The 20,499-nt window shown below is 45.1% G+C and overlaps 1 protein-coding gene and 1 pseudogene across 1 annotated transcript in view; both read right to left on the bottom strand.

The window, feature by feature from the left end:
• The window catches only part of R3HDML (R3H domain containing-like), a 34,286-nt gene extending 31,181 nt beyond the window's left edge, over positions 1-3,105 (bottom strand). The window contains exon 1 of the mRNA XM_006839349.1: positions 2,845-3,105. Within this exon, the coding sequence (XP_006839412.1) occupies positions 2,845-3,105 (261 nt within the window). The remainder of the gene's footprint in view (positions 1-2,844) is intronic.
• Positions 3,106-3,886: 781 nt separating this feature from the next.
• The window catches only part of LOC102818957, a 30,832-nt pseudogene continuing 14,219 nt past the window's right edge, over positions 3,887-20,499 (bottom strand).

The raw sequence follows: 20,499 nt of genomic DNA on the forward strand, positions 1-20,499 counted from the left end.
CTCTAAGCTTCATGGGGTTAGAGAGCATGTCCATCCTGTCCTCAGCGATAGCCACAAAAGCTCTTAGCAGTGTTAGTGCATAAATGAGTGGACACTCTACAGAAGCCTAAGCATTCTCAGATTTTTGAGCAACACACAATTGTCTTGAAGAGAGTAGAGGCAATATCTTTGTCTAGATAAATCTCCAGGTGGGCTGGAAGCATATCTCTCCTAGATGGCTTGGACAATGGTCCCAGGGGAGGAGGGGCTGCGATAAAGGGAAGGTTCCCACCTCCATGCCTGGATTCTTTTGGGAGACTGGAATGTGAGCCTCTGGCTCTGCCTCTTTGAGGGAAGATGTTTCAGCCTCCCTCATAGTTGCTACTGCATGCTGTAGAGTTGGTTCCTAATCATAGTGACCCTGGCGTAGGGTTTCCGAGACTGTAAATCTTTACAGGACCAGAAAGACTCAGCTTTCTCCCATGGAGCGGTTGGTGAATTAGAACTGCTGATGACCTTGCAGTTAGCAGCCCAATGTGTAGCCCACTCTGTTACCAGGGCATTCCCCTCACTGATAGTTGCTGTTTGTTAAGTGACTGGTGGGTTTGAACCACAGACCTAGTAGTTCACAATCCAGTACTTATCTGCTGGCTTTTCTCAGCCCACCTTCCAGGTACCTGTCTTCTCATCCCTACTCCCAGCTCCAAAGACTGCTAAGAGAAGGTGTCAGCCAAATCCCTTAGGCAAACAGATACTTAGAAAGCTGCAACTACCCCCACCCCACCCCTGTAGGGCCTCAGTGGGTAGCAAAGAATTTGAGCAAGATAATGTGACGCTATATGATAAGCATCCACAAGATTGGTGGTTCAAACCAACCAACTGCGGCTTGGAAACTATACAGGGTTGCTGAGTCAGAACCGATTCAATGGCACTTAACAACAATGTATTGGTTAAAACCTCAAGCTTTTATTATTTTTTATAGTGCATTGAGTGAAGGTTTACGGACAAGATCATCCATTTTACATTAAATGAATTCTATACTTTGTTTCAAGGAGCTCTGGTAGCGTAGTGGTTACGAATCGGGGTGTGAACCTCAGGGACAGCAGTTCGAAACTACCAGCTTTTCTGCGGAAGAAAGACAAGGCTTTTTGCTCCCGTAAAGATTTACAGCCTCAGAAACCCTGTACAGGGTCGCTATGAGTCGGAACCGACTCCATGGCACACAACAACAACAACACTTTGTTTCATCTCAATGATTGTAATCTCCTCCAGGTAACAAAAGTCATCCTACGTCTTCCTTGTGTCTCCTGTGTCCATTCCACCCACCTTCCCATCCTTTCTTAACTTTGTCCTTAGGTAAATGTTGCTCCTTTGATGTTGAATAATCGACCATTCATGGTTAGAATACTTTACTAGTGTGGTTGTCTCCTCTATGCACCTACCTACTGCCTGGCTGACAAGGGGACCATGAGGCTGAATTCCATTCCAGACTTGAAGGGTGGTTGAGGGTCATAGTCTCAGGTTCCTTGTGTCTCTTTATGACCAGTAAACCCAGTGTAAATATATATATATAATTTTGGGATTTGGTCCACATTTTCTCCCACTGTATCCAGAACCTCCATGTGATCCCTTTCAGAGCAGTTGGTAATGGTAGCCGGGCCCTCCCAGCTAGTTCTTCTGGTCTCAGAGTCATAAAACTTCAAGCTTTAAAATCAGACAGACCTGGGTTGGAAGCTGGGCTAGGTGGCCTCAGGCAAATTAATATTCCAAGTCTCAATTTCTTTATTTGGAAATGGAGATGACAATACCTGCCTTGAAGGAAGAGGAGCACCTGAATTAACATATACCTAGATGGACTCCTGGAGTGGAACTGTAAGATAAGCTCTGAACTTCTAGCCACAAGGTCTGTGGTTCCAACCCCCCAGCCACTCCTTGGAAGCCCTATACAGGGTTGCTATGAGTTGGAACCGATTCCACGGCATTTAACAAGGGTCTGATGACAAAGGAACTCTGGTGGCCACAAAGGGTTAAGAACTGAGCTTACCTGCAAAGTCAGAGGTTCAGACCCAAACCAGAAGAAAGACGAGGCTGTCTGCTTCTCTAGATTTATAGCTGTGGAAGCCCTAAGGAGTAGACTGTGTCCTAGTGGGTCCCTGTGAGTTAGAATCGACTCAGTGGCAGTGGGTTTGGGATTTTGAGTGCCTGGCACAAAAGATCCATGTGCTACACTACTAACCTAAAGGGTGACCATTTGAACCCAGCCAGTGGCACCACGGAAGAAAAGACTGGCAATCTGCTTCTGTAAAGATTGTTGTTAAGTGCCATCAAGTCGGTTCTGACTCATAGCAACACTGTATAGGGTTTACAAGGAGCAACTGGTGGGTTTGAAGCACTAACTTTGTGGTTAAAAGTTGAGTGCTTATCCTACAGTGTCATACCAGGACTCCCTGTAACACACAGGATCACCATAAATCAGAATCAACAATGAGTTTGGTTTGGTTTTAGTCTAGTGCCTAGTATACAATGTTGCTATTGTTGTTAAGTGCCGACAAGTAGGTTCCGATTCATAGTGACCCTGTATAGGGTTTCTGAGAAGCAGCTAGTGGGTTTGAACTCCTGACTTGTGGTTCAAACTGATCTTTTGGTCCAGTCCAGAGCATTATCCTGCAGTGCCACACCAGCATAGTAGTCCTCTGTTTGACTTACCTGTGCAAGTTCCTTGATTTCCTCATCTGTAAAATGAGCAGACTAACCCGTAGCCTGTAACACAGGTCTCAGGACCCAGAGCCCTTTAAAGCCAGTCATCTCAGGCCAAGTTGAGTCCGTTGGCATTTGCTAGAAGGGAGTGGGTGGCATGGGACTCACCATGTACTCCATGTTGGCAGCAGGTGGGTACACACTGGCACGGATGGAGTTGTGATAATCCAATAGGGCACTTATGTCCAGGGCAGAGATGTAGCGCTTCTGATGGTACCTAGGCACCCCCAGGCTGGTCAGGGGCCTCATGGCTGTGACCTCAGGCCGGACCAGCACCAGGGTGGCATTGGACATCAACAAGGTGCTTGCTGTCTGGCCTGTCCAGAAGAGCAGGCTTGCTAGGCACATGGTGCTGGGCAGTAGAGGCATCACTGGTCTGGAGCGGGGCATGTCTGCCGTGTGTAGTCAGGGCCAGCTGCCTGGATGGGGCAGATATTAGGGCACAAAACCCTAAGTGTTTTCTCCAGCATTGCCAGCCCAGAAGATCCACCTCTGGGAACTTGGCAAGGACGTCCTGATTCTAGCTCTGGTCCAGGTGCCCAATCCCCGTCCCTCCCACCCCAGTGGAAGGAGCAGATCAGGCAACGGAAAGACATTCCCAGACAGTGGCTCCCAGACAGTGGCCTTGGGTGAGACCGCAGCAACCACTTCAAAACCAGGGCCTGTCCCACCAGCCCAGGAGAAATACTGAGTCCTCTTCAGCCTGCACCCTCCTTACCAACCCTGCTCCAAGTGGGCTCAGATGGTGTTCTCAGCGACAGGGACCCAACTGTTCCCAAGGCAGTTTGCAGAGCTCTCTTGGCCCCTGTTGTCGCAGGATTGAGAAATAGAAAAATGAAGGAAGGAAGGATGAATAAGACAGATGGCAGAGAGTGAAAGAGCAGAGAAAAAGATAAAGAAAGAAAAGTGAGAATCAGAGAAAAAGAAAATAAGATCAAAAAGGCAACAGGAAAAGAGATACTGAGACAAGGAGCTAGAAAGAAAGACTAAGAGAGAGATAGAGAGAGGAGGAGGGAAAGAATGTGATAGGGGAAAGAAGGAGAAAATCGGAGAGACAGAAAATGGGAGAGGTAGAAAGAGAAAAGACAGAGGAAGAAAAGATAAACAGACCAGAGAGGAAGGAGAGAGAGTGAGAAAGCCGAGGGACTGCCTACCAGGATGGGCAGTCCAGGTGGGCCACTGGAGGCAGTCGAGGTGGCAGGGGACCTCTGCAGACACGCTGGCCCACCTGGCGGCACAGCCACTGTATTAGTCCCCTGGGAGCTGATGGCATCTGACGCCCCTGGCCCCACAGCCCCCTCCCCTTCCAGCCAGGCCAGACTTGGACAGAGAAGCTCCGCCTGCTCACTTGTGGGCTTTCCTCTCTCTCCCTCTGTGAGGCTCCGCTTCCACCTGGGATGTGCAGGGGTGGGGCTGAGCCAGGGTAGGGATGTGGCAACAGGGCAGGGACTCTGGGAGGAGAGAGACACACCCTCAGGAACACTCAGATTCAGAGGCTTTCCCTGTGACTCCCAGACCCCATTGTCTTGACCACCTTGTAACCAGAGTGTTATCTGACGAAACCTGAAAAAACACTGTGATCTTAGAGTTTGCAGTCAATACGACCCCATCTAACCACATCTATGATGTGCCAGGCCCAGGACTGAGCGCTTTAGATGCGTAAGCTCAGGCAACCCTGGGAAACAGGTACTAGTAGTTGCCATTTTACAGATAGAGAAACTGAGCCTGAAAGAGATGGGGGAAGAAGCCCAAAGTCAAGTCAGTCCGTCTGTGATAGAGCCAGGATTCAAATCAGAGTTCTTTGGTATGTGAGAGGGGTCCCATTTTGGTAACCAAACCCAATATGTTGTTATTGTTGAGTGCCATTGAGTCGGTTCTGACTCAGGGACCCTGTATAGGGTTTCCAAGGAGTGGCTGGTGAATTTGAACCACTGATCTTGCAGTTCAAACCGATCTCGCCATCAAGTCGGTTCTGACCCATAGCGACCCTATATAGGCTTGAACTGCCGACCTTGCGGTTCAAAATGACTTTGCAGTCCAGCACATTAACCTACATACAGCACCACACTAGGACTCTGATATAGATGCATGTTATTGTTGTTGTTAGGTGCAATTGTGTTGGCTTCGACTCATAGCAACTGAAGGAAAAACTGCCCAGACCTATACCATCCTCACAATTGTTGTTAGGTTTGGGCCCATTGTTGTAGACATTGTGTCAGTCCATCTCATTGGAGGGATCTTCCTCTTTTTCTCTGGTACACTTGTGTGTACTCGTGATACTTGTGTATGCAAGCATATACCAGTGTTCATGTGTGAGCGTGTGCCTATGCACATATGCATGTATGTGAATGTGGTCTGAGTTGCTGTACTTCTGGGTTAATAAGGGTTTAATTTTCTCTTTTTTGATTTACTTGCGTCTTCCAGAAACCTCTGAGAAGGCCTCCACTTAGCGTAGCCTCAGACGCCAACCTGAGCCCTGGCTCAGGAGGGGATGTGCTGGGCTACTGAGCCGGGTCCTCCCCAGACACATAGGATTCCTTCTGGGGCAGCCACCCAGCCCTAGCCCTGTAGCTCAGACAATACCAACTGCCAAAACACACACCTATCTCCTGGGAGTAGCTTCCCGGGAGCCCAGGAGTCTGACAGCTGGATAGTAAGGGAGGGGTGAAAGGATGGGGTAAGGGGGGGGGGTCATGGAGCAGTGGCAGAGGCAGTGAGGGGTAGGGGCTGTAGCTTCTGACCTCGACAAGGATTTCCCACCACACATGGAAGGACACGAGGCTGACACCAACCTAGCCCCATCTCTGCCTTGAGTGAGCTGAATGTCCTTGGACAAGCCCCTCTCCCTCTCTGGACCATTGTTGTTGTTGTTAAGTGCCATCGAGTCGATTCCAACCCTGTTTCCAAGGAGCAGCTGGTGAGCTTGAACCACCAACCTTGCAATTCAAATGACTTTGCAGTCTGACGCATTAGCCCACAGTGCCACACATGTCAATTAGAGAAATGAACTAAGAGACCTTCTGAGGTAGTAGGATGGAATCCATCAGGGCCAGCTCTGTAGGCCAGGAGAGGCAGACAGGCACAGCCTGGGCACTTAGCAAAGCTGGCGTGTCAGCAACCAGCCCCGACACGGAATATTTCCCACAGAAGTCTCCCTGTGGGCCCTGCTGGCAAGGATCAGAGCTCCACACACATTAGTCACTGGGTCTTCAGAGAGATGAGAACACCAAGTCACGAAGAGCCTCAATGGCTCGTTCAAAGGCCTGGGACTTGTTTGTGGAGAGGCTGGGGTTCTGACAGTAAGCCAAGTGCATGTGTGAGCATTGCACACACAACACACACGTTTATGTGCACACAAGCACATCCTTTTCCTCCCATAATCTCTTGCATTGTATACCCCACAGGAGCCCTTGCATAAGCTCACATTTACACATAAATACCCTTTATATACATTTAATCATATAGGAACTCTCATAGCGTAGTGGTTACGAATCAGGCTGCTAACCTCAGAGTCAGCAGTTCGAAACTACCAGCACTCGACCTCAAAGTCAGTTTGAGCCAAAATGTCAGAGGTTCAAACTCATCAGCTGCTCTTCAGAAACCCGACATAGGGTCGCTGTGAGTCAGAACCAACTCGAAGGCACTCAACAACAATACATATAAGGAAGGAGCCTGATGTCAAAGTGGGTTAAAGGCTTGGGTTGCTGGGTCTGAGGTTCACAGCTACCAGTTGTTCTATGGGAGAAAGCTGAGGCTGTCTGCTCCTAAAAGGATCTCAGTCTCAGAAAGCCTGCAGGGCAGCTCTATTCTGTTCTCCAGGGTCACATGAGTCAGAACCAACTCGAAGACAGTGGGAGTAATACAAATAAGGACTGGTTGAAAGGAGCCCTGGTGATGCAGTGGTTAAGCTTTTAGCTGCAAACTGAAAAGGTTGGCCATTTGAACCTGTCAGTCTCTCTAAGGGAGAAAGATGTGGTAGCTAGCCTGCTTTCCTAGAGATTTATAGCCTTGGAAACCCTATGGGGTTGGCTGTTCTACTCACTCCTATAAGGTTGCTGAGTCAAAACTGACTCAAAGGCAATGGGTTTTGCTTTGGGTGGTGCAAATGGTTAAGCACTCAGCTACAGAAAGGTTGAAGGTTTGAATCCATCCAGAGGTACCTCCAAGGAAAGGCCTGGATATCTGCTTCCCAAAAGTCACAGATACTGAAAATCTTAAGGAGCAAAGTTCTGCTCTAAAACACACGGGGTCGCTACAAGTCACCAGCAACTGGTTTGAGGGGCATGCATTTGGGCGATAGATAGGCTACAAAGAAACATGGTGGAACCTGTGAGTATTCAGCTCACTGGAACCGCCATGTTTATCTCGCTCCTAAAAGTTCTCTGTCTCTGACAGGGTGCTGCTTACCCCTTTTCTATTAGTAAAAGTTGAGTTTCCCTTCTCTGACAGGTTTTCACTCTCCACACCAGGTGTTGGCTTCCACAGGCTTGACCGTCCTATGGAAGTCAGGCCATGACTGTATTTCAAGGACTGATATGAGTTCTATCTCTTGACTTGGCTGAAGGTTATAGTGGCTGCTCTTATGGTTCACATTTTTTAGTATCACTACTGTCTGTCACATAAAAAAAGGACATTATGTTAGGTAAAGTGGAGGGGCAGTAGAAAAGAGGAAGACCCTCATCGAGGCGGTAGCATCAATAGGCTCAAATACAACGAGAATTGTGAGGGTAGTGCAGGACCGGAAAGCGTTTCATTCTTTTGTGCCTAGCTGTGAGTTAGAACCAACTCGATGGCTCCTAACAACAACAACCCAATCATGGTGCGTTTCGCTCTGTTGTGCATAGGGTCACTATGAGTCGGAACCGATCCGACGGTACCTAACAGTAACAACACCAATCCCTTTGAAAGAACAATAGTAGTGATTGATATAGTGGTGGTGTCTATCTGTTACCACCTTAATAGCGTTTGTTGTTGTTGTTAAGTGCCATGGAATTGGTTCTTACTCATAGTGACCCTGAATAGGGTTTCTGAGGAGTGACTGGTGGGTTTGAACCTGCGACCTTGTCATTAGCAGTCAAATGCTTATCCTATAGCACCGAGCAGGATTCCTTCCTCAATCGTGTTGTTGTTGTTGTTGTTAAGCGTCATCAGTTTCGACTCATAGCCACCCTGTATAGCGTTTCCAAGGTTTTAAATCTTCGTGGGACGAGAAAGCCTCATCTTTCTCCCACGGAGTGGTTGGCAAGCTCGAAGCACAGACCTTGTGGTTGGCAGTCCAGTACTTATTGTATGGGGCCACCACATTACCCTTAATTGTGTGTTGTTGTTGTTGTTAAGTGCTGTCGAGTCAGTTCCGACCCATAGTGACCCTGTATAGGGTTCCCAAGCAGTGGCTGGTGAGCTTGAACCGCTGACCTTGCAGTTCAAATCAAATTTGCAGTGCAGCGCATTAATTCACAGAGCTATACCAAGACTCCCTTAATAGCATAGAAGGATATTCTTCTGTCTTTAACAGCTGAGGACATTCAGGTTCAAAAAGGAGGCAGTTTGCACAGTCACTCAGTAATTAAGTCTGGAAGCCAGGACTCAAGCCCTGTGGCTTGGTGTGTCTCACAGCATAGCGGTGGTTCAGGCTGATGGCTGCCAGAACCAGGGTGGAGTGGGGTTGGAGGGTAGAGAGGCCTCACAACAGATTCAAGAAACTGAGTCCTCAGAAAATAAAGCACACCAGAGGTACCTCTGGACTCCTTGGCTCTGTCTCTGGAACCCCTGAACCCAGAGAGTAGTGCCGCCTCTTCGGCAGATTAGCCAGAGGTAGGCAGGATGGCACCGTGGCTAAGAACCACAGCCATGGGATCAGATCATTCCGGGATAGGTCATGGGTCCTCTCTGAACTTCAGTTTCCTCATCTGTTAAGTGAAAATAATAAATAGACCCTTCCTTATTCAACTGTTAAGAGAAATTCAGCAAAGGGAAATGGAAAAGTATTCAGCACACAAAGCAAAGCTTACTGTCATTATTTTTACTTTCATTTGATTTGTATGGTTGTTGTTGAGACTATACACAGCAGAACATATACCAATTCAAGAATTTCTACATGTACAATTGAGTGATATTGACTAGGTTTTCAAGTCATACAAACACTCCCTCCCTCCTTTTCTGAATTGTTCCTCCTCCAGTAACACAAACTCACTATCCCCTAACTACTCTCTACACTTTTGAGTTAGAGAGATTATTGATGTTAGCTATTAACCTTACTTAACAGAAACACTATATGATTGCATTTGCGGGTGCTCCAGAATACACAAGACTAACTGAGGGTGATGAAAGTTGAGTAGTCATTATTTGGAGGGCAGTGACCAAGAGGAGCATGAAGGAGTCTCTTTGGATCCTGTCAGCTTACTAGAGTTCGGCTTGGGTGGTTATTACGTGGTGTATATATAAAAATGCATCCAATTGTACACTTTACTGTATCTAAGTAATACCTCGATAACAAAATTTTAGCTCTGGTAGCGTAGTGGTTGCTAACCTCAAGGTCAGCAATTTGAAACTACCAGCTGTTCTGTGGGAGAAAGATGAGGCTTTCTGCTCCCGTAAAGATTTACAGCCTCAGAAACACTATACAGGATTGCTGTGAGTCAGAACCAACTCCACAGCACATAACCATCACCACCATATGTGATTTTTAAATCTTCAGTTCATTTAAAAGAGGTCCTTCAACATGTATAAATTTAAAAGCAGTGCCGTAGGATAAGCACTGGACTGTTAACCACAAGGTTGATGGTTTCAACAGACCGGCTGCTCCTATATAGGGTCACTGTTAAGTCAGAACTGACTCTATGGCATTTAACAACCAACAGCAAAACATAAGAAAAACCACACACCAACAGAAACGTCCCATTCTTGTTCACCTAATACACCCTTCCTCGCCAATACACAGAATTCTCCCTAATGTATCTGATCAGGAGAAAGGTGAGACTTTCTGTTCTCAAAAAGATTTACAGCCTCAGAAACCGTCTACAGGGTTGCTAAGAGTCAGAATTGACTTGAGGACACTAACCAACAATGAATCTTCTAGCCCCCTCCCCTCATACTGTACACACACAGCCAAACATACCAGCCAACTTCCTCCAATAGAGCAGACACGCCTACATTCCCACTCAACCTCGCAGCACACCCATCTTCAAATAGAGACACTTTTCTGAGCTGGGTACATGGAAACACACCCTACGTGCAAACACACAAACAGAGACACACACAAACCAAACACATGGATGGCGTCTGGACTGTTCATAATCCCTGGGCTGTTCATAGTGACCGTGGGTGGATTCTTAAGTCAGACATATGTGGATAGGGTTCTTGGCCTCACCCCTCCCTCCCCATAAGTCCTATAGCAAGTCTTAACTTCTCTGTGAACCTTTGTTTTTTCATCTGTAAAGTGGGTCCAAAAGAGTCCTGATAGCGTAGTGCTTATGAGTTGGGCTGCTAGCAGCAAAGTTAGCAGCTTGAATCTACCAGCTGCTCCTTGGGAGAAAGACGAGCTTTCTGCTCCTATAAGATTTACAGCCTCAGAAACTCTATACAGGGTTGCTATGAGTCAGAACTAACTCAATGGCATATAACCACCACCACCATCAAAGTGGGTCCAGTAAGACTTTCTCTTATGAAATGAAACAAAATAAAATAGGAAGACCATGAGGAAATAGACTGTTTGACAAATACAGTGTCACATTGTTTCCATATCTTCAGTGGTTAACATCATGTCATTATTATTTGTTTACGAAAACAAAGCACACACAAATAGCAAACCTGCTGCCATGGGGCTGATTCCGATTCACCCCATATGTTACAGAGTAGAACTGAACCACATAGGATTTTCTTTATGGAAGAGGATTGCCAGGTCTTTCTTCTGTGGCAAAGCTGAGTGGGTTCAAATGACCAATTTTGTCAAGTGCAAACAATCTGTGCCACCCTGCCACCTGTGTTATTTTACTTACATGTTTTCTCAATTCTCTTCAGAGTGAACCATAGATTCAGGGCCATCCCAATAAAAAGTTCAACAAGGATTGTGGAGGAAATTGTCAAACTGATTCTAAAATTCATGCTGAAGACCACAGCATTTTTAAGACACTTCATTAGCCATGAGTACTGATACGGCACTGTGGGTTAATGTGCTGAACTGAAAAGTTGGTTTGAACCACAAGGCCAGTGTTTCAAGATCACCAGTCACTCCTTCGAAACCCAATACAGGGTTGCTATGAGTCTAACTGACTCGACGGCACTTAACAACAACATTAGCCATAGTATTATTACGTGGTTTTCATTAGGCATTGTCAAGTTGACTCAGTCATGACAACACTAAGTGTGCAGAGTGGATCTGCTGTAGTGTGTTTTCAGAAGCAGGTCACCAGGTCTGTCTTCCAAGGTACCCCTAACTGTAGTTCAGTGACACCCTATGTGACAACCAAGCAGAAAAAGAAAGATGAGTTGAGGGCAGTTGGGTGAAGCAGGAACGTGGGGGTTAGTGGGGGCAGCACAATGAGAGATCCTGAGGTGGGAGGGGTTTGGGTTCCTTAGAAGAAGTGAGAAAAGGCCGACTAGGAAGGACCTCCACCACTCCGTCTGTCAACTTGTTTTACTATGTTGCTACGATGCTGGAAATGCTGTTAGTGTTTCAAATATCAGCAGACTCACCCATGATGGATAGGTTTGGAGGAACTTCCAGACTAAGAAAAAAGACTTGGCAACTTGCTTCCAAAAATCAGCCAGTGAGACGGAAAGTGCTAGAAGATGAGTTCTCTAGGAGGGAAAGCAACCGTGGGCCCTGTCATGAGAATGGGGAGGATCTGGGCAGTGTTTCCTTGTGTGGTATATAAGACACAATGGCATAGGAAGGTGGGCTGGGAGGTGGCAGAGGCCAGATCTTGCATGCTGCAGGGAGATGAGGGTTTTAGGCCCCCTGTGCTGTCTGCCAAGCCCAGTCCTGGTACCCTCAGGGGCAGGGCACAGGTGAGAACAACCCTGGGAATTGCCCTGAAGGGAAAGGGGGCGCACCTTCATCCCAGTCCCACTTCCTGGAGTTGATTTTCCATGGACCCCAGAATCCTGAAACAAGGGTTGTGCCCAAGTCCTGTCCATCCGCCGCCCCGGGGTTCTGGTCAACGTCCTTTAGGAGGTTGAGCCAGGGAGCCGCTTTATCACCTATGGGCCAGAGAGGACTTGCCCCCACTCCAAAAAAAAAAGGGGGTGGAGCACTGAAGGGTGGACTAGCTATGCCACACTGCCCTTGTACACCTTCAAAGGCTGATCCCTCTCCCACCTTGGGGTGTGTGTGTGGATTCAGGGAAGGTGAAGCCTTGAAGGGGTGTTCTGCGCCACCGCCTAGGCCTAGCAGTCCAGTGTTTAGGGTGGCTAGGGGGTCAAAGCTATGCCCTCGGGGACCAGTAGCAGGGGGCGGGGGGTGGGGGGAGACGGTCTGGAAGAGGGGGGAAGGGGGGGTGGTCTGGAAGATCGCCGCCTGAGTCCAGCCCTGACAGCTGCACCACCAGGTGTGGCTGAGGTATTTGCTGTGTTGCAGGCTCGCGCAGCTGGAGCGTAAAAGCGCCCTAGTCAGCGCCCACTGCCTGGCCACCACCGCGGGCGCCCCACATTCCTGCGCGGGCCAAGGACTCCTGGCCCCGCGGCTACAGCCGGGGTGGGGTGGTGGTGGGGCGCGGTGGGGGGCGAGAAGGTACTTGTGGGACCTTCGGGGTTTTGTCACTCTTCATTGGTGTGAGCAGAGCTGAGCTAGACATCCTCTTTGTTTAAGAGAGCCGGTGATACTTTGCCATGCCAAAGAAGTTACTTTGATCAGCCAAAGATGGGTATCTTTGTTTTAGAAGCATCTTTTATTGTACGCCTACGTACTGTGGAATAAGCACAGGCCTGCTAATAGCAGGTCAGCAGTTCAAACCCAGCAGCCTCTTAGAAGAAAGATGAGGTTTTGTGCTGCAACAAAGAATTACAGCCTCTGAAACCCTATACAGGGTCACTATGAGTCAGAATGGATCTGAAGGCAGTGTGGGCTTGGTTTGGTTACATCGCATCAGACGTCTAGCAGAATAAAAGTTCACATACGTATAGGGACAACAAAGTTGGCATGGACACCATTCTCATTTTTAAAGTGGTTCGATGACTTGGTAAGTCTCACCTCAGAATCAATCCCATTGACAATTTCCACTTTTACCGTCCAGGACAGAATAGAAGTGCCCTATAGTGTTTCCCAGGCTACAGTCTTCATGGGGAAAAGCCTGGTAACACAGCCATTACAAGCAGTTCCATGTTGCTCCGAAGAAAGAGGTGGCAGTCAGTGCGTCAGTCTGCGTCTGTTTGTTTCCTCACAGCCTTGGAAACCCTATGGGGCACCCGCCTTCTACGCAGTCCTCTAGAGCCATTATGAGTTGGAATGACACAATAGCAGTGGGTCTTCTTTTAGGGTTATTTTTAAGGATTTCCCCATAGAGCAGGGTTCAAAGCACTGACCTTTCAGTTAGTAATGGAGATCTTTATCCATTGGGCTCCCAGGGCTCCTTCAAGGTCACAGTCTAGACTTGAACCCATGCCTTTCTTAACCAAGATAGACATGGCCTCCAAACCCTGATTTGGCTTCCTTTGCAAAGTGCTGTGTCTGTGTGAGCCGTTCTATTAAAAGACACATGACGCCAGAGTGGCCCTTTCTAGGTCTAGTAGGTAGTGTGGGGAGTGGTGGAGCACTGCTCCCATGCTGCATACCAACCCTGATTTGAATTCCAGCTCTATTGGGTTGGCTTACTGTGTGACCTTTGAGAAGTTGCTTAGTGTCTCTGTTCCTCGGTGTTTCCATTTGTGGAACAGAGTAGTACCAGTACCCATCTTTGAGGTTCTTATGAGAAGGATTAGTGTTAAATATAGTAAAGAACTTAGCACTGGGCCTGGCAGTTAGTTAAGGCTCCATGAACAATGGCTTTCTTAGAGCTATCATTGTATGCCCAGTCCTTGTTTTGTTTTTTAAATTGTAAAGTAAACTGACCAACTGCTCCTTGAAAACCTTTACAGGGTTGCTGTGAGTCAGAACCAACCTGACAACACTTAACAACAACAACAGCATACATACAGAAAAATGCACAAAATACAGATGACTAATTTTAAGGCAAACCCACAGGTGTTATGTATAGGTATATAGGAAGCTGCCACACGGTTACGTGGATAATGACTCCCAGGACAATCACCAAAATACCAACTGTACCCCCAAGACCCCTCGATCCTGGGCTAATCACTTCCTCACATTGCTTTTCCACTTCCTCAATGTTCTTTTCAGGCAACGTGGGCCCCCTGCTCCCAGCCTCAGGTCTGTGACAGCCTGGGCTTTGAGGGTATGGGGTCCGAAGGAGGGGTTGGCCAGAGGGGGGAGCAGAAGAGTCCTTGGGACAGCTAGGGGCGGCACGGAGTCCCAGGTAGCCCTCTTGCTGTTCTCCCTGTGGCTGAGCACAGCCAGGTCCCAGCCCTTATACCATCCCTGCTGACCCAGTGCCTACATTGACCCAGATGATAGGCAGCCTGGACTTGTGGGTGTTGGGGGCCTAGCCTCAGGCAGACACCAGCTTTACTCAGTTGCCTCATTCCAGGGAATGAATACTCATCTCCTCTGACCAGAAAGAGAGGTGGTCAGAGGTTTATAATGGGGGAGGCATTGAAGAGGAAAGCTCAGAAGGAAAGAATCAATGCAGGAGACAGACACTGTTGCATGCTGGCTGGGAACCCTCGAAAAAGAAGGCCAACTGCCAAGAGAATTATTGGGCACCTGGTCCCGCTCCCCACCCCCAGAGTGAATTATTTCCCAAACACCAGTCAGCAGACGGGTACATGCTGGCTGCTTTTCCTGGAATGAGCACATCCCACTGCTGTTGTGATCAACCATTCCGACCTGGGCTTAGATAGAAATCATCTCTTCCAAGAACGCTTTCTTGGCCTCTGGGCCCTCTTCTTGGTGTTCCTTGCTGTTCATTGTACTGTCATTTTATCAAGGCATCTTTCAGACAGTATGGACCCCCTTTCACAGAGTGAGAGCGCCTTAAGATTCAAAACACAATAATCATTGAACAGTTAATAGTTTATGTTGCTTCTCTTCTTTATATTTGAAATATAAAGAAGCAATTTATTTAAATATAATTTCCTTCAAATCTACTTGTTTGTAATGATTCTTTAATTTACTCAACAACATAAGTATTGGAGGGTTTGATAGGTGCCAGACATTGTTCTAGACACGGAGAATGCATTGGTGAACAAAATGGGCTATGTTCCCTGTCCCCTAGAGATGATCTTCTAGTAGAGGAGACAGGAGACAAACAAGTAAATAAGCAAATGATGTACGTATATTTAAAGCAGTCTTTGGCACAAAAGAACAGGCACTGTATGATCCCACTGACATGAAATACTTAAAGCAGGCAAATGCATTAAGAAAAGCTTACTAGTGGTTACCAGAGGCTAAGGGGGTGAGGGGGCGGGCAGTGATTACTTAAGAGGTACTGACTTTCTGTTTAGGGGATGAGAAACATTTGATAATGTATCGTGGTGATGGATACAAAGTGGTGAATACAATTAATGTCATTGAATTGTACACTTAAAAGTGATTTAAATGGCAAATGTTTATATATATGTTGTTGTTGTTAAGTGCCGTTGAGTCGATTCCGACCCATAGCTACTCTGTATCAGGTTTCCAAGGAGCAGCTGGTGAGCTTGAACCTCCGACCTTGCAGTTCAAACGACTTTGCAGTCTGACACATTAGCCCACAGTGCCACACCAGGACTCTTGATAGATAGATAGATAGATAGATAGATAGATAGATAGATAGAGATACCAGGAATGAAAAACTGAAGTGGAATTGTTGTCATATTCATTGTCAAAAAGAACATTTCAAGATCTATCTTGAAGTACAAAGCTGTCTGTTATAGTATAATTAATATACACAAGTCTACAAAGAAATCCTGGTGTGGTGCTGTAGGATATAGCACTGGACTGCAAAGTTGGTTTGAACCACAAGGTCGGCAGTTCAAACTCACCAGCTGTTCCTTGGAAACCCTACATAAGGTTGCTATAAATCGGAATCGACTCAATGGCACTTAATAACAACACAAAGAAGACCAGTTAATATCACTATTATTCAAATTTACTCACTAACCACTAAAGCCAATGATGAAGAAATTGAAGAATTCTCCCAACTTCTTCAGCCTGATATCGATCAAACATGCATTCAAGGTGCCTTGATAATTACGTGATTGGAGTGTGAAAGTTGGAAACAAAGAGGAAGGATCAGTAATTGGAAAACATGTCCTTGGTGATAGAAACAATGCTGGAGATCACGTAATAGACTTTTGCAAAACCAACAATTTATTCACTGCAAATATCTTTTTTGAACAACATAGACAGTGACTACATGAGACCTCACCAGATGAAACACACGGGAATCAAGTCAACTACAACTGTGGGAAGAGACAATAGAGAAGCTCAGCATCATCAGGGGTCAACTGTGGAACAGATCATCAACTGCGCATATGCAAGTTCAGGTTGAAGCTGAAGAAAATTAAAACAAGCTCATGAGAGTCAAAATATGGCCTTGAGTGTGTCCCACCTGAATTTAGAGACCATCTCAAGAACAGATTTGACTCATTAAACACTAACAACTGGAGACCAGTGTGTGATGACATTAAGAACATCATACATGAAGAAACGAAGAACATCATACATGAAGAAATTAAAAGTCATTCAAAAGACAGGAAAAGAAAGAAAGAAAAGACCAAAATGAATGTCAGAGAGACTCTGAAACTTGCTCTTGAATGTAGATAGGCTAAAGCAACAGAAAGAATGATGATGTAAAAAGTTGAAGAGAAAATTTCAAAGGACAGGTCAAGCATCAAAAGAAGATAGGAGTACACAGAGTTACTGTACCAAAAAGAATCAGTCAATGTTCATCCATTTCAAGAGGTAACATTCGATCAATAACCGGTCATATTGAAGGAAGAAGTCCAAACTGCACTGAAGGCATTGACAAAAAACTAGGCTCCAGGAATAGATGGAATACAAGTGGAAATGTTTCTACAAATAGATGCAGCGATGGAGGAGCACACTCATCCATGTTAAGAAATTTGGAAGACAGCTAGCTATCTGACCAACGAATTGGAAGAGATCCATATTTGTGTCCATTCCAAAGAAAGGCGATCCTACAGAGTGTAGAAATTATCGAACAATACCATTAATATCACACACACGTAAAATTTTGCTAAATATAATTTAAAAATGTTTGCAAAAGGGATCTGTCAGAAAATTTGAGCCAGATTCAGAAGAGGATGTGGAATAAGGGGTATGATTGCTGACTTCAGATGGATCTTGGCTGAAAGCAGCGAATACCAGAAAGATGTTTACTTATGTTTTATTGACTATACAGAAGCATTCAACTGTGTGGATCATAACAAACTATGGATAACATTTGGAAGAATGGAAATTCCAGAATACTTAATTGTGCTCATGAGGAATCTGTACATAGACCAAGAGGCAGTCATTAGAACAGTACAAGGGGATGCTCAATGGTTTAAAATCAATCAGGAAGGTGTGCACCTGGGTTGTATTCTTTCATCATATTTATTCAATCTGTATGCTGAGCAAATAATCCGAGAACCTGGGTTCTATGAAGAAGAATGTGGTATCCGGATTGGAGGAAGACTCATCAACCACCTGTGATATGCTAATGAATCAGTGATGTAATAGTGCAATGTGATTAGGAAGAACAAAATTAAAGTACTCTCCCCCATCCCTATTCAAAAATAGAGTATTCCTATAAAATCTTCCATAAACTGAAATGGTGTAGAGAGGAGAAGCGATGATCATAAATTTATATGGGAAAATTTTTTGAGCATCCATAGACCCACAAAATAACCTACCAAATAGTACCAAATAACAAAAAGAACCCAAAATCACACTAAGGTATATAGTGTTCACAGACACAGGTCAAAGCTAAGACATCTTGGTACAGAGATATTGAGTGTCAATTCCAGGATGGATTGATCGAGCATACCAAAGCAATGCTAGCTTTGCTTTTCACCTTTTTCTATAAAAGGGAAAACCCTCTTCAGATTTCTTTCAGTTCCAGGAACAAGTATTCATGTAGGTCTTTTGTAAGAATGAAGTGGTGTAAAGTGAACTTTCGAAAAGCGAAGGATACCTGTATCCGAACGCAACATGAACTTAAACTTGCTTGCGTTTTAATATTGTGTGTGTGTGTGTGTGTGTGTGTGTGTGTCCAGCCTGGTCAAAGCACCATCTTAACCTCAGTTGATTTCCAAGCAGGAATTCCATAAATTCATGATTTTCATTAAAAAAAAACAAAAACTCAACCAGCCAACAAAGCAAAAAAACAAGCAAATATGATTCTCCAAAACATTTGCTTAGCTGTCTAAGACAAATTGACTTCAAGACAAATGATATAATCTCCAAACTCTTGCATGAAAACATTCCATATATGTGTATGAAGTTTGCTTTTGAAATTATATTTAGCGTTCAGTAAAAAGAAATATTACCTTTTTATTGCAGACATACTTGGGTATAGTTCTCTATTTCTGTAGTAAACACAAAGCTGTATGTATTTGTAAAAACTGACTCCAAGCTATAAAATTCTGAGCTAAGGTCAAAACTTGAATTATCTGATTTGAACATTTAAACCTTATAAGAGGAATCTTGGAATCCTAGTGTGATGCTATAGTTAATGCTTTGGACTGCAAAGTCGGTTTGAACCGCAAGGTCGGCAGTTCAAATCAACCAGCTGGTCCTTGGAAACCTTACACAGGGTTGCTGAGTTGGAACCGACTCAATGGCACTTAACAATAACAACAAGAGGAATTTTTAGGGATTTAATTTTAAATGCTGCTGAGCATTAATTTTGTTAAACTTTTCTTTGTGAATACCTGCATACTGACTCTTCTAATGACTATAACTCACGAATATTTCAAACCAACAATTTTACTTTCATGTTACATATGGTGATATTCTGATTTTATCATTCCTTCTTCATTTATTGGTAGCACGATGGCTCTGTAGGATAAGCACTAGACTGGGAACCTCACGATTGGCAGTTAGAGCCCACCAGCCACTCCTCAGGAAAAGATGATTTGCTCCTGCAAAGATTTACAGCGTCACTTTGAGTTGGAACCAACTTGATAACACTTAACAAAAACTGCAGAAACCTTATCTATGCTTTGGTTACACAGTGTTTCCATTCAGGTAGGAAAAGCAGTAAAAATAGTTTATTCTTTCTCTTTGTCAGTTGCCATAATAATGTGTTGGTTTCTCCAAAGGTGGCCAATTAATTTTTAAACTATCATTATAAACCACCGGGTGTGGTGGTTCTAGAAGATAAGCACTGGACTTTGAACCACAAGGTTGGCAGTTGGAGCCCACCAGCCGCTCTGAGAGAGAAAGATGGGGCTTTCTGCTCCCATAAAGATTTACAGCCTCCGAAACCCTGTACAAGGTCGCTATGAGTCAGAATCAACTCCACGGCACATAACCACCACCACCACCAAACCCTATAACGAGCTCTGGTAGCATAGTGGTTATGAGTCGGGCTGCCAACCTCAAAGTCAGCAGTTTGAAACTACCAGCAGTTCTGCGGGAGAAAGATGAGGCATTCTGCTCCTGAAAAGATTTACAGCCTCAGAAGCCCTGTGCAAGGTGACTATGAGTCGGAACCAACTCCACAGTACTTAACTACAACACCAACAACAAACCCTATAACAGGTCACTATGAGTTGGAACCAACCCCACGGCACTTAACAACAGTAACAACATAAATCTCTGGATTGAACCATGTTTGCTGTGTTTTCACCCATTGCAGTTACTATTTTTATTTATGCTCAAGTGGTTCCATTTTTGGCCTTTCTATTGACTAATATGTTCTTCTGAAATGACCTTAGCAATCTTTGATAGTTTATGACTTTCTTGCTTTCTGGTTTGACAAGATGTTCCAAACTCATCTTATACATCTCGATCTCAAACCTGGGAAACTGTATTTTTGTTGTTGTCAAGCACCCTCAAGTTGATTCTGATGCATAGTGACCCTGTATAAGATTCCTGAGACTATAAATCTTTGCATTTTAAATATTTTAAATGTTTGAATGTTTGCTTCTTAAGTCCCAATATCTAATCCAATGTTTGGCTCACGTAAAGTAGTTGACAAATGTTTGTTGACTGAATGAGCTAATGCTTAGTACCTTCATTAGACTTTCAGTTCCCTTGAGGTGCAATAGGTTAAGCATTGGGCTGCTAACTGAAAGGTCAGGGGTTCAAACCCATCAGCCACTCCTCGGGAGAAAGATGTGACTGTCGGCTCCCAAAAGGTGTCCAGTGTCGGAAACCATATAGAGCAGTTCTACTCTGTCCTACAGTGTCACTGAAGGAAACTGGAATCACCTCCACTTGAGTGGGGTTGGTTTGAGGCTAAGGGCCATATACATACTCCTTATACTTTCCATCTATTTTCTTAAAAACACTTTTTATTTCAAATTGAGTAAAGATTTACAAAGCAGATCATTTATTTTCTATTCAACAAATCATATACTTTACTTCATTACAATGATTGCAGTCCCCTCCATGTATCATCAGATAACAGTATTTATACCTTTATTCACTTTACCAATTGCATTCCTCCCTGGGTCTCCGTTACCTTCATCTTTCCTCTGCTAACCTTTCCTCTTGTT

This window comes from Chrysochloris asiatica, unplaced genomic scaffold, assembly GCF_000296735.1.
Source record: "Chrysochloris asiatica unplaced genomic scaffold, ChrAsi1.0 scaffold00023, whole genome shotgun sequence".
Lineage (NCBI taxonomy): Eukaryota > Metazoa > Chordata > Mammalia > Afrosoricida > Chrysochloridae > Chrysochloris > Chrysochloris asiatica.